The following is a 13,593-nucleotide window of genomic DNA, read 5'->3' on the forward strand; positions in this document are numbered from 1 at the left end:
CAAAAGAAGATATTTTGAAGAATGTGTGTAACCAAACAGCTGATGGTAGCCATGGACCTCTATATGATTTTTTTCTGAACTACAGAAGTCAGTCGCTACCATCAACGTTTTGGTTAACAGCAGTTTTCAAAATATCTTTTTATTTTCAACAGAACAAAGAAACTACAGTACAGTACAGGTTCGGAACAACTTGAGGGTGAGTAAATGATGACAGAATTGTATTGTTTGAGTGAACCACCCCTTTAATATTATCTACTAATAACAGAGCATCAATAATTTTACTATTTTTAAATCCATTCCACAAAATTCTACAGATCTTCCCTCCAAATCTGTTCACAAATTGCAAAAAAAAAAAGACCCACACATTTGCTTTTCAACTCTTCTGCCCCCTGGTGGATATTTTAGCATACATCTATAGCAGTTGAAAGTTGTTTTGTTTGTTTGTTTTTTAGGTCTGCAGACCTGTCAGAACCTTACCTCAGGATAAGACCACTCTGGAGAATAGTCTGTCACAACAAACAGTCTTCCGGTAGCCTGTAACATTCCCATGTTTCCGTGCGCCACAGCTGCTGACACGGCCTCGGCCACCTGCATGTATGCCAGTTGTCCTGCCTCGCCTGCCACCGCACCAGCCTGCGTAGACTGAGGGCTGCAACAGGGCTGCAGGCAGAGGTCTGTAGAATTGTACCCCCTTGCCCCATGAGCTACTTCGTCTGCACCTTGTTGCGCAGCAGTTCCAGAGGAGACCTGCCCCTCTGTTCCCGAGTGGGTCATTAGCTGATGGCTGTAGAGAGCACTGCTGCCAGCCACTACTGCCGTACCGCTTCCACCCTCCACTGAAATGAAGTCATTGATAAGATCTGAGAACTGATTCCCGAAGGAAACGTCAAAATGGTCCAGGCTGATCTCCATGGAGCCTCCTCCATTGGTTCCACTACTGCCCAAGCTCTGGTGGGTGCCAACGGTGCTAAAAAGCCCCTGCACCAAACCGGCTCCTTGCAGGAGCGGCTGGAGCTGTTGATGGGGGCTGTTTGTGGTTCCATTTCCTTCGGTGTCATTGCACAGCGTTCCACCTTCTGCCCTTGCGCTCGCTCCTCCAGATCCTGGCCCGACTCCACCACCTTCCGTTGGTTGCTGGAGGTAGTGCTCTGCGCCAGCTACACCCTCAGTTTCTCCTCCTTCTCTAGGCTGCAAGTGGTCCCCATTCGAGTCCTTCTCTTGAACACTTCCTTCTCCTTGTTCTGCTTCTATTGGCTGTTCCAAACCACCCACTTCTTCGTGCTCCTGACCTGGGGTTGGAAAGCGGTTCTGGTACTGCAGAAGCTGGAGTGACCCAGCCTGTCCATTCCGTTCGGTGGGAGAGCCGCCGTTGCAGTTAGAGGCAGTGTGCTGGTTGGGGTGGGGATGGTGATGGTGGTGGAGATGCCCATTAGTTCCTGTTGAGTCTGTCTTGACGACAGACAGGCCCATGTAGGCATTGGAGTCGTGAGAGTTCTGGGTCGAACTGGAGTTGTTCTGGTGTGTCTGGGACTGTGGAGAACCGTGCAGAAAGAAGCTGGGGGAGTGACTCTGGTGGGCCAGGTGAGAGCCAGAGATAGATTGGCTATAGGCCGCTGCTTCCATAACACTAGATGGATAGTCTTGCTTGGCATCAATCGCACTGAAATCCATCTGCTCGAGGGTAGTGCTGGGACTGAGTCCACCTCCAGACGGCAGCAGTGAACCAGTGGCAGTCAGAGCCAGGGAGTTTTGGGCAGAACCGCCGTTCGTGGAACCAGAGACACCAACAGCACCGCTCACCACTTCTCCAACCTGATAGCCACCCTCTTTAGCCAGCTGTTGTTCAAACGACATGTCCTCCGTTTTGATGTTCTTCACCAGAGAGGCGTTGAAGCCATAACCGTCGTCGCCGACTGGTGGGGAACACCGCAGCCCTCCATTACTGCAGCTGCTCCTGTTGCTCTCCTCAGTTTTCATCCTGTTTCCTCCATAGGTCTGACCTTGCTTGGGGTTGTTAAGGAAGCAATCGGGATCAAAATTCATACTGGTCTCGGGCAGCTTGATACTTCCAGATTCCAGGTTACTAGACAGCACCAGTTCTTCAGACACACTAGCTGCAGATAGCATAGAAAGTCCGTCCGTGGATCCTGCGTCTGATAAACCCACTCCAACCGCTCCAGCAAAGCCAAATTTGTGACTGTCGGCTGTCACTGCTAAGACCAGACTGCTTGAGGCTGTGTCAGGACCCAAGAGGTGAGTGTTGGGGTCTACAGAAGGGGACATGCTATAGACAGGGTCTCCAGAGACCTCTGACATGAATACAGTAGTGGACTGAGATAGGCTGCTCATTACCGAGGCTACGTGGCCCATTCCTGTCACCACAGGACTGTCGGCCATATCAGGATCAGAGTTTAGCCCACTGCTAATAGAGACCGGTGAGCTCTGGGTGGTATCTGGCACCTCCACCTGGTTGGATGAGGACACCTCCATGCTGTTCTGGTGGAGCAGTGCTGGCTTGTGCACCTTGCCGTTCCTTTTCTCTCGGCTGCCCGTTCCACCGGCACTGTCGCCCCCTGCCCTGCCATTTTTGCCCCTGCCATGGCTATGCTCCGTCTTTCCCTCTGAAACATCGTTGTTTTGAACCTCGGAGTGGGTGCTGCTGTAGGCGCCTCCGGTACGTGGGTCCACTTTCGGAGAGATGATACGGTGTTTGGCACTGTTGCATTTGTGATGCAGGCTGCTCCCAGCACCTACAGAGACAGAGTAGACACATTTTAAGTTACGTTATAATATGAATGTAACCTAAAAATAGCTCAAAACATCAAGCTAAGCCATGCATCTTATTGGTTTATGAAAAGAGTTGTCCCTATGTTCACCAGAGAACTGAGAAATACTAATGTATATTTCAAATGAAGTGTTATTTTACATACGTAAGAAAAATAAATAAAATAATAAGTGCAAATAAAATGACTTAATTAAAATAGAACAAGTATAATACATTATAGCTAATAAAATGAAATAATTACAATTACATTCAAATAAAATATAATGTTGGTGCTAGTGAGTGAAGTGGCTTCATCTCATTTTAAACTGTCTAGAAAATGTATTTTCTCTTGAATCAACACCGTCATATGTCAGTATGATTTTAGAGAAAATTAATGGATGGGTTTCATAATCTGTTTTGTTTACTGTAAATGCACTGATCAATGTCTGACAATAATCTTTGATGGAGGAAGGTTTGTACTCCAGCTTTATCATTTTTACTTAACTCAATACCACCATCTACTGGCCATAATTTATTATGAACCTGAAAAGATGAAGGAAAGGGCTCTTAGTAGTCCCATATGTCCACATATTGAAATCTCTGACATAGCTGCAATGTCTAATATTATTGAGACTTTCAGAAGTTTTTTTTGTTGTTGTTTTGTTTTTTTCACTGTGAGAAACAGTTGTGCTGTAATACAGAGATATCATTTCAGGCCTGTTCCCTTACCCAGGTTTCCTGTGCAGAGGCAGTTATGAGTCCGGGGAGGTGGTTTGGTCTGGTGGCTGTCCAGAATTTGCTGCACGAGCTGCTCTGCTGAGAAGCCAGTGCTGCTGTTCCCATTGCTGCAAGTCCACTTGATGCCATGAACTGCCGGGAGAGAGGAGGAGACACAGACGTCAGCCAGACAGCCACACAGACCAGCACCTCGCCAGCACCCGAGACAGCCCAACTGCCCCAGCACCGTCTACACACTGTCACTCATCACCGGATGGATTCATCAAATGCTTAAGGAAAGTCTTCTGCCTTTTCCTACAGAAATGTTCCGGGCTGAAGCATCTGTGACATGCATGGGATTTCCTCTGATATTATTTTGTCAAACGACAGCATTTTAAACTAAAACCAGAAAGCTTTCTATGCATCTAACTTTCAGCATTTCAACGGGTTTCAAAGTTCAAGTTGTGAAAACAGTGATGTCATGCACATACGTGTTCACATAATATTTATATAATATTTCACATGATTACTGGCCTGGCATGCATAATGTAGTGTATATAATCAGTTTCATGGATCCATGTGAACGGGGATTGTATTGACAATATTGTTGCATGCATGTACAAAATGCAAACATTGCTGTCATGTAATCATACCCTCAGTTTGAAAAAACAAAGCTGTGTTTGCAGTAACTCACTTGCATGGGATTCTATGGTTCAAAGGTTTAAAAGCAGAAAGTACTAATATATATATATATATATATATATATATATATATATATATATATATATATATATATATATATATATATATATATATATATGTTTGTTCATATATATTCATATATATTTGTTGTCTAAATAATGAAAACATCTGCATAACAATAATTTGGAAATATTAAATATAACCTGGCCTAAATGTAATCCAATGACTAGTTTGCATTTTTGAGCTTGTAGGATTTAAACATGGTAAAATGCCTTAAATGGAATATTAATGCATTAAAAATAAAGCCAAAAGTCAAATTAATTATTAAATAAATAATATTCAGGGGCTTGAGGATGTGTATAACTTTAATTCTCTCAAAATCTTAACTACAGAGTTCTGTCAGTGCAGATTTCACATAAACCTGCAAAAAACTTTGCACAGACAGGATTATTAAAACAGAGTTATTAATTAAGTATACTATTACATAAGTCCATGTTCATGCATATAATGTATATTAAGGATTTATGCAGTGCCTTAGCCCACAGACCTTATTATGTTCTCTAGTAAATGACTAAATGTCACAGATGCTACTCATAGAGTGTAAAACTTGCATTCAACTTGGAACATTCCCAAAGTGCTACAGAAACGCTCTACTTCCTTTTAATGAAGAACTCAGAAGTAACCTCGGATAAACAGGTGCTGTTTTACTACAACAGCCCCAAAACAGTATAGCAATGTAGTCTCACAAAGCGAAGGAATGCAACACTGACATCTGCTGGACATTTTGAGACACCACAACTAACTCAGTCCACACGCCTTTTTTCCTCTCTCTTTTCTGTCTCATGTGCAGGATGTTTTAGTAATGAGGCTCTGGTTGCTGGTTTAATGAGATGAAAGCATCACAGATCTATATGAGCAGAGTGACAGTGACTAAAGTCATCTTGTTTGCTTCTTCTAATAGAAAACACAGCATGGAACTGTGCGCTCCCATCTACTGAGAACACCATTTTTCATCTTTCAATCCAGAAATAAACATCACAGTCATCTGACACAATCCAATTAGAGACACTCAGAGAAGAACTTCATGATTTTAGTCAATACAAATCAGTTTGTCTCAGCGACAGAGTTGTATTACACAGTTGCTTACATATACATCATGAACATTCATATGTGAATGTGTATACACAAACAAACACACACACACACACACACACACACACACATATATATATTCATATGTATGTGTGTGTGTATATATATTATGCACTGTAGATGATGATAACTTCAAACTCTGCAATTTTCACTGAGAAACTCCTTTCTGATATTGCTCCACTATTTTTCGCAGAAGCATTAGGGGAATTGGTGATCCTCTGCCCATCTTGACTTCTGAGAAACAATGCCACTCTGAGAGGATGTTTTTATACCCAATCATGTTGCCAATTGACCTAATAAGTTTTAAATTGGTCCTCCAGCGGTTCCTTATATGTACATTTAACTTTTACGGCTTCTTTTTGCTACCTGTCCCAACTTTTGAGTAGCTCTCATGAAATCCAAAATGAGCCAATATTTGAAAAGACATTTCAAAATGTCTCCGTTTCAACGTTTGACATATTATCTATATTCTGTTGTGCATAAAATATAAGTTTATGAGATTTGTAAATTATTCCATTGCTTTTTTACTCACAATTTTTACCATGTCCCAACTTTTTTGGAATCAGGTTTGTAAATTAATTAATTTTTTAATAAATTCTTTATTAAATTAATAAAAATCTATTTAAAATCATTGAGAATCAATGTTATTTTAGTTATATCTGAGTTCATTTATCTATTTATTTTAGTATCTTCTGTTTTGGAGTGGATGTATGTTAAAGTTTTAGTATTTTTTTTTTTTGTGTGTTTTTGTCATTTTTAATAATGATGATGAAATGAGTAAACATTTACTTTTATTTCAGTTTCAGTTATTTTAGTACATCAGGTAAATGTAAAGGATAAATGCTGTTTTGGAAAAAAATAAACTCATTTTATACTTAAAAAAAAAAAAAAAAAAATATATATATATATATATAGCTTACTTTGCTTCAAAACATAATTTTTTTTATGGTTTTAGTTAATTATAATAACTCCACTGAGAATAACTTGCATTACACCTAAAAGCAAAATACTCTGAAAAGTAAATGTAGGAGAAATGTGTTAAACTTACATAAGGATAAAATAAGTTACATTTTCTTTATGCAGTATATCAATGGTGTTGCAATTCTTTCGCTGACTTTTAAAGATGTTTTTACCTGAATTACACAAATCTAACCAGAATGCCACTTTTATGCCCCAGCACATATATGGGGCACATCAGGGCCATTTTATCTGAATGGACTGTGTCATTAAAAATACATGACTGCTGAGAGCAGCTAGCCACCTGGACGTTTGAGTTCTAGTTTAGAGTCCTTTCACCAGAAGGTGGCAGTCCTGCACCATCATTGAGTTTCACTTGGGAAGGTCATTCAAAGAGATGATGATGATGATGGTTATGATGTAGGAAGCATCATCCTGCCCTTTCAGAGCTGCACTACCATATCACGAAGTTAATGACTCATTGATGTGTATTCAGATTTAAAAGTCATTCTAATATTACAAGAATAATAACTGCTGTGAACGTACAGAGTGTCAATGTGTGAGCACTGATGGTGTATAACAAGGTCAGCTGGTTCTGCACAGTTAAAAACACAGGAGACTAAAGAATGGGGAGGTTTTTTTTTACTGACTTTGAATTTTTTTTGACACTTTAAAATGTCTGAATGTCACTGCATTAGATAAAAATATGAAAGCAAATCTAATGCAATAACATTTAGATATTTTAAGTGTGATTTAAGTGTCCAAATACTATCTGAGACCACTGTAGATACAGATTAGGCCTAACCGTCTCTGAAATAACCATAAATATATAGCTATTAAATAAATAAAATACATTAACAGGATTATATATATATATAAAAAATAATAATAATAAAATAAAAAACCTAAACAATGTAATTTGTGAATAAAATATTCATTTATTTAAACTATATTCATTAAGTTTTTATTTCATAGATAATTATATACATTAGTATAAAAGAATTTAAAATATATATTGAGTTAATATTCAGATTAATTCATTATAATTATAATTTAAAATAATACATATAATTATAAAAAATACTGATTAGAATTCAAATCTAAAATTTTATAATATATTTCAAAATTGTTTTCCAATCAAGCTACAAATCTGTGAAATAATTTAAAAGTATAAAAATTATATTTAATTGTGCATATTTAGGTTAAACAAAATATACATCATAAATTACATGCTGTCTACACTGTCTACAAAAAAGGGTTCATTGGGGTTCCATATAGAACCATAGGTTCTATAATGACAAGAAAGAACCCTGTTGGCACAAAGGTTCTTAAGGCTACAATATATAGTGATATTCTCAATGTTACCCAGGAAACAGGATACAGGTTTAACTCTTTCGAAATACTTCTGCTAAATGTTACACTGTCAGACATGCAAAATAAATCTAACGTATCTCTTATTCTGGCTACTGTGTATAGACCACCAGGGCCGTATACAGAATTCCTAAAAGAATTTGCAGATTCTGGCTATAATTGATAAGGCGCAAACCATGGGAGATTTTTATATTCACATTGATAATACAAATGATGCATCAGGACTTGCGTTTACTGACCTGATAAACTCCTTTGGAGTCAAGCAAAATGTCACCGAGCCCACTCATCGTTTTAATCATACACTAGATTTAATTATATCGCATGGAATTGATCTTATTGATATAAATATCGTACCTCAAAGTGATGATATTACAGACCATTTCCTTGTATCGTGCATGCTGTGTATAACTGATATTAACTATATGTCGCAACGTTACCGTCTGGTCAGAACTATTGTTCCAGCCACCAAAGAAAGATTCGCAAATAACCTGCCTGATCTATCTCAACTGCTATTTGTACCCAAAAATACACACGAATTAGACGAAATTACTGACAACATCGGCACTATTTTCTCTAATACATTAGAAGCTGTTGCCCCCATCAAATTGAAAAAGGTTAGAGAAAAATGTACTGTACCATGGTATAACAGTAATACTCACTTTCTCAAGAAAGTAACTCGTAGTCTTGAATGCAAATGGAGAAAAACTAACTTAGAAGTTTTTAGAATTGCATGGAAATACTGTATGTCCAGCTATAGACAGGCTCTAAAAACTGCTAGGGCAGAGCATATACACAAACTCATAGAAAAAAACCAAAACAATCCAAGGTTTTTATTTAGCACAGTGGCTAAATTAACAAATTACCAGACGCCACCTGATTCAAATATTCCACCAACGTTTAATAATAATGACTTTATGAATTTCTTCACTGATAAAATAGATAACTTTAGAAATACAACAGCGAATGTAGATTCTACAGCGTCTAACACTTCAGTTTCATCCATCGCACCCAAAGATAAACTGCAGTTCTTTACAACCATAGGACAGGAATAGCTAAATAAACTTATCACTGTATCTAAACCAACAACATGTTTATTAGATCCTGTACCCACTAAATTACTGAAAGAGCTGCTACCTGTAGCAGAAGAACCACTTCTCAATATCATTAACTCGTCGTTATCTTTAGGTCACGTCCCAAAACCATTCAAGCTGGCGGTTATCAAGCCTCTTATTAAGAAACCAAAACTAGATCCTAGTGTACTGGCAAATTATAGACCTATTTCAAATCTTCCATTTATGTCTAAAATTTTAGAAAAAGTATTGTCTGCTCAATTGAGCACCTTCCTGCACAAAAATGATCTGTATGAAGAATTTCAGTCAGGTTTCGGGCCCCCCCATAGCACAGGAACTGCACTTGTTAAAATTATAAATGACCTGCTCCTTGCGTCAGATCAAGGCTGCATCTCATTTTAGTCTTACTTGATCTTAGTGCTGCGTTCGACACCATAGATCATGACATACTCATAGATCGATTACAAAACTATACAGGTATTCAAGGGCAGGCTCTAAGATGACGATCGCTACCATTTTGTTTACTTAAATGGGGAGTCATCTCATTTATCATCAGTAAAATATGGAGTGCCACAAGGATCCGTCCTAGGTCCCCTTCTTTTTTCAATATACATGTTGCCCCTTGGTAATATTATTAGAAAATACGGAATTAGCTTCCACTGTTATGCTGATGATACTCAGCTATGTATCTCAAAGAGACCAGGTGAAACTTCTAAATTATCTAAGCTAACACAGTGTGTTAAAAATGTAAAATAATGGATGACAAATAATTTTCTCCAATTAAATTTGGATAAGACAGAGATATTAATTATTGGACCAAAAAACACTACACATAATCTTGTAGATTACAATCTGCAACTAGACAGATGTACTGTTACTTCCTCTACAGTCAAAAATCTGGGTATTATATTAGACAGCAACTTGTCTTTTGAAAATCATATTTCCCATGTTACAAAAACTGCATTCTTCCATCTTAGAAACATTGCCAAGCTACGAAACGTTATCTGTTTGTGTTGCAGAAAAGCTAGTTCATGCATTTATGACCTCTAGACTGGACTATTGTAATGCAATTCTAGGTGGTTGTCCTGCTTCTTCAATAAACAAGCTACAGGAAGTCCAAAATGCAGCAGCTAGAGTCCTTACCAGGTCAAGAAAATATTATCATATTACCCCAATTTTACAGTCTCTGCACTGGTACCTATTCAGTTCCATATCAGTGTCAAATCATTACTACTTACCTATAAGGCCCTAAATGGTTCAGCTCCTGCGTACCTAACTAGCCTTATTCCACGTTACAACCCATTACGCACCCTAAGGTCACAAAACGCTGGACTTTTGGTAGTTCCTAGGATAGCAAAGTCCACTAAAGGAGGTAGAGCTTTTTCACGTTTGGCTCCCAAACTCTGGAATAGCCTTCCTGATAATGTTCGGGGTTCAGGCACACACTCTTTCTGTTTAAATTAAGATTAAAAACACATCTCTTTCGCCCAGCATTTGAATAATGTATCTTAAAATGTGAGTGTAGTTGCATCTGATCAAATGTGCATTCTTATTCTATAGCTTGGGTTAAACTAATTAATTTTACTTTGTTGGATCAGCAGCTATGCTAATGATGTCTCTATTTGTTTCTATGTTTTGCCACGCTAGGATTTACACAAGCTCCAGTCTGGATCCAGAACTCCTGAGAAGAGATGATGCTGACTCCTAGAGGACCTCAGATGATGCTAACCCTGAATCAACAACAGAACTAACAAATATTGCTCCAAGTGTGACTGCATCATATAATAATTATTAATTATCTTCACGAACCCGCTTTGAACTCCCGAACTGACTCAAATGATTCGCGAACCCGCTACGAACTCCCGAACTGATTCAAATGAGTTGCGATCCCCAAACTGACTCAAATGATTCGCGAACCCGCTTTGAACTCCCGAACTGACTCAAATGATTCGCGAACCCGCTACGAACTCCCGAACTAATTCAAATGAGTCGCGATCCCCAAACTGACTCAAATGATTCGCGATCCCCAAACTGACTCAAATGATTCGCGAACCCGCTACGAACTCCCGAACTAATTCAAATGATTCACGCTCCGAACTCCCAAACTGATTCAAATGATTCGCGAACCCGCTATGAACTCCCGAAATGATTCAAATGATTCGCGATCCCCAAACTGACTCAAATGATTCGCGAACCCGCTTTGAACTCCCGAACTGACTCAAATGATTCGCGAACCCGCTCCGAACTCCCAAACTGATTTAAATGATTCGCGAACCCGCTACGAACTCCCGAACTGATTCAAATGAGTCGCGATCCCCAAACTGACTCAAATGATTCGCGAACCCGCTTTGAACTCCCAAAAATTACTCAAATGATTCGCAAACCCGCTACGAACTCCCGAACTACATACACTACAGCACCCCTGGGCACCGCCATTGGCTAGCGGACCCCCACCTGCTGTTAGCATTCCATTGACTTCCATTCATTTTGGCATCACTTTGACAGCGATTAACTTTGCATCTGCTTTTTAGTTTTTCAGTATGCTATCCAAGCTGTTTTATTAATGAATGTTGCATTGATCTTGAAGTTTCTGTGGTCATGTTTGTTTGTGAGTTGCGTGTGCAACCTAGCCAGAGAATTGGCCCTTACCACTGTGGTAAAAAATGGTTATTTTATTTTCAAGTTATTTCACAAATAATTTATATGTTTTCCAACTTGCAGGTATCAGTAAAGCTAACTCCGACTATAGCTTTTCATGAAGCTTCAAACCCCCTCCATGCAAAAAGAGCCAGCATCAATATGGAGGGTGCCAACATTTTGAGCGCAGAAATGGATGTGATGGAGGCAATGGAGTGACTCTTTGCTACTAATTTCATATTCAGTGTGGAATACCCCAAGCACATCACTCACATGATGAATTTTGTTGAGCAATACCTTGTTTAAACTCTCCAGAAGCCACTGTCCCAGTGCTCAAAATGTATAATCAATTATCATAATACTTTGATATTTCATGAATAGTGCTAATGTACATTTGTAAATATGAGGCGATTGATGTTATTCTGAAATGCTGATCCGAATTTGAAATTCTTTATTAGTGATATTAATGTAAATTTGTAGATTTAAAGTAGGCTACTTGATGTTCTGAAATGTTGATCTGAATTTTAATCTATGTATTCACATTCTTTATGAGTGATTTTAATATGAATTTGTAGATTTGAAGTACTTCTATATCTGTATATTTCCATTGTGAGTTATATTAATATGGATTTGCAGTTTTGAGGTACTTGATGTTGTACTGACCCTAATGGGAATTTAGATGAATCTGTATATTTGCATTATTTATTAGTGATAGATTAATGTAATTTTATAATGGACTTATTTTGTAATATGTACATGTAGGTGAAACTCTGTTTTCATTATTTATGAGATTTTTTAAATGGTTGGTGTTTTAATGTTGATTTGTACATTTAAAGCCTTGAATATTTTAAATTACAGTAGCATTCTTTCAGTAATCGTAATTATTTTTGTTAATATAAATAAATGACTAGTTCTATGCACTTTGGGTGTGCTTTTTTCAGTATTCATGGGTGACTTTTTTATGTGAATTACATTTTTACATTTTAGGGTTTTGATGTTTGTCACTTATATGAAATATTTAATCCGGAAAGGACAAAATAAATAATCATTAAAGAACCATATAGAACCTTTTTCCTGGTTACGAAGATTGAACCCTTAAAAAGGGTTCTATATAGAACCTTTTAGGGGTTCCAAATACGTAGCGCCTGATAGAATCTTTTAAGGTTCTATATAGAACCTTTTCTTCTAAGAGTGTATGAAATTATGGAACTAATGGACTTATTAAATTTTGTTCAAAATGTCTTTTTTCCACCACAGAATTAATGGTGAGTCGATGGAAATGACATTTGTTGGTAAAAAAATTAATAAAAACACTTTATAAACACAATATAAAAGGAACTGCTATGTTTTTATAATGTATTATCTAATGCAATGAGATTCAGTCTCATTGACTCAGTGACTTGAGGCCACTGTAGATACATATGAATCTTCTCTGAAATGACCAGGAATATATAGCAAAAAAAAAAACCTTGAACCAACTGAATATATATCTATCTCACTGTGTAGAGATGTGGTTAAACACTCACACATGGGTTTGAGCTGCCCGATGAGTTCTTCCTTAGTCCATTTGGCCCACTCTTTCTTATCTGTGTTGATGGAGCAGAGGATGGGCCCGCATGGTTTCCCACAATCCTCTATGGCGGGCACGTTCAGGTAGTGGACCAACACAATGTCAGGGTTCTGAAGAGAGAAATAAGAAAAAGAGAGAAGCTGATGAGATGAAAGACTGCAACTAATGAGGAAAGAAGGAAGTGAAGACAAAAGCGAGCGGAAATTGACACAGAAGGAGACCAGCGTCAGGACGAAAAGATAGTCCAAGCTTTTGAGCTTATGGAGAAGAATTAGGAAACATGTCTTGAATAAAACATGGTAAATCAGACACATACTGCAGCGGTGCGCTTAGATAGTGGTTTGATTGAATTTTATTATAACTAACAAATATCAGAGTTGTAGTTTTTATCCATGTTCGGGGTGACTTTACCATTCAGACCAGTGTGTGGAGTTTTGAGTGCTTTGTAACATTCAAAGCTTCAAAAGAGCATGCTTGGGATATAAGAAAAAAAAAAAGAAATATATATATATATATATGTATATATATATATATATATATATATATATATATATATATATATATATATATATATATATATATATATATATATATATATATATATATATATATATATATATATAAATTAATTAATATTTAATTCCAATCAATTG

At 37.7% G+C, this 13,593-nt stretch overlaps 1 protein-coding gene across 7 annotated transcripts in view; it reads right to left on the minus strand.

The window, feature by feature from the left end:
• The window catches only part of LOC128022071 (calmodulin-binding transcription activator 1), a 280,579-nt gene that overhangs the window by 22,504 nt on the left and 244,482 nt on the right, over positions 1-13,593 (minus strand). For 6 of the 7 annotated variants that reach the window (XM_052609306.1, XM_052609303.1, XM_052609302.1 and 3 more), the window contains 3 exons: positions 12,897-13,050; positions 3,494-3,634; positions 478-2,750 (listed from right to left, as the gene is read on the minus strand). In XM_052609306.1, the coding sequence (XP_052465266.1) occupies positions 478-2,750; positions 3,494-3,634; positions 12,897-13,050 (2,568 nt within the window). The remainder of the gene's footprint in view (positions 1-477; positions 2,751-3,493; positions 3,635-12,896; positions 13,051-13,593) is intronic. The other variant, XM_052609305.1, reaches the window with a different exon arrangement.

This window comes from Carassius gibelio, chromosome A11, assembly GCF_023724105.1.
Source record: "Carassius gibelio isolate Cgi1373 ecotype wild population from Czech Republic chromosome A11, carGib1.2-hapl.c, whole genome shotgun sequence".
Lineage (NCBI taxonomy): Eukaryota > Metazoa > Chordata > Actinopteri > Cypriniformes > Cyprinidae > Carassius > Carassius gibelio.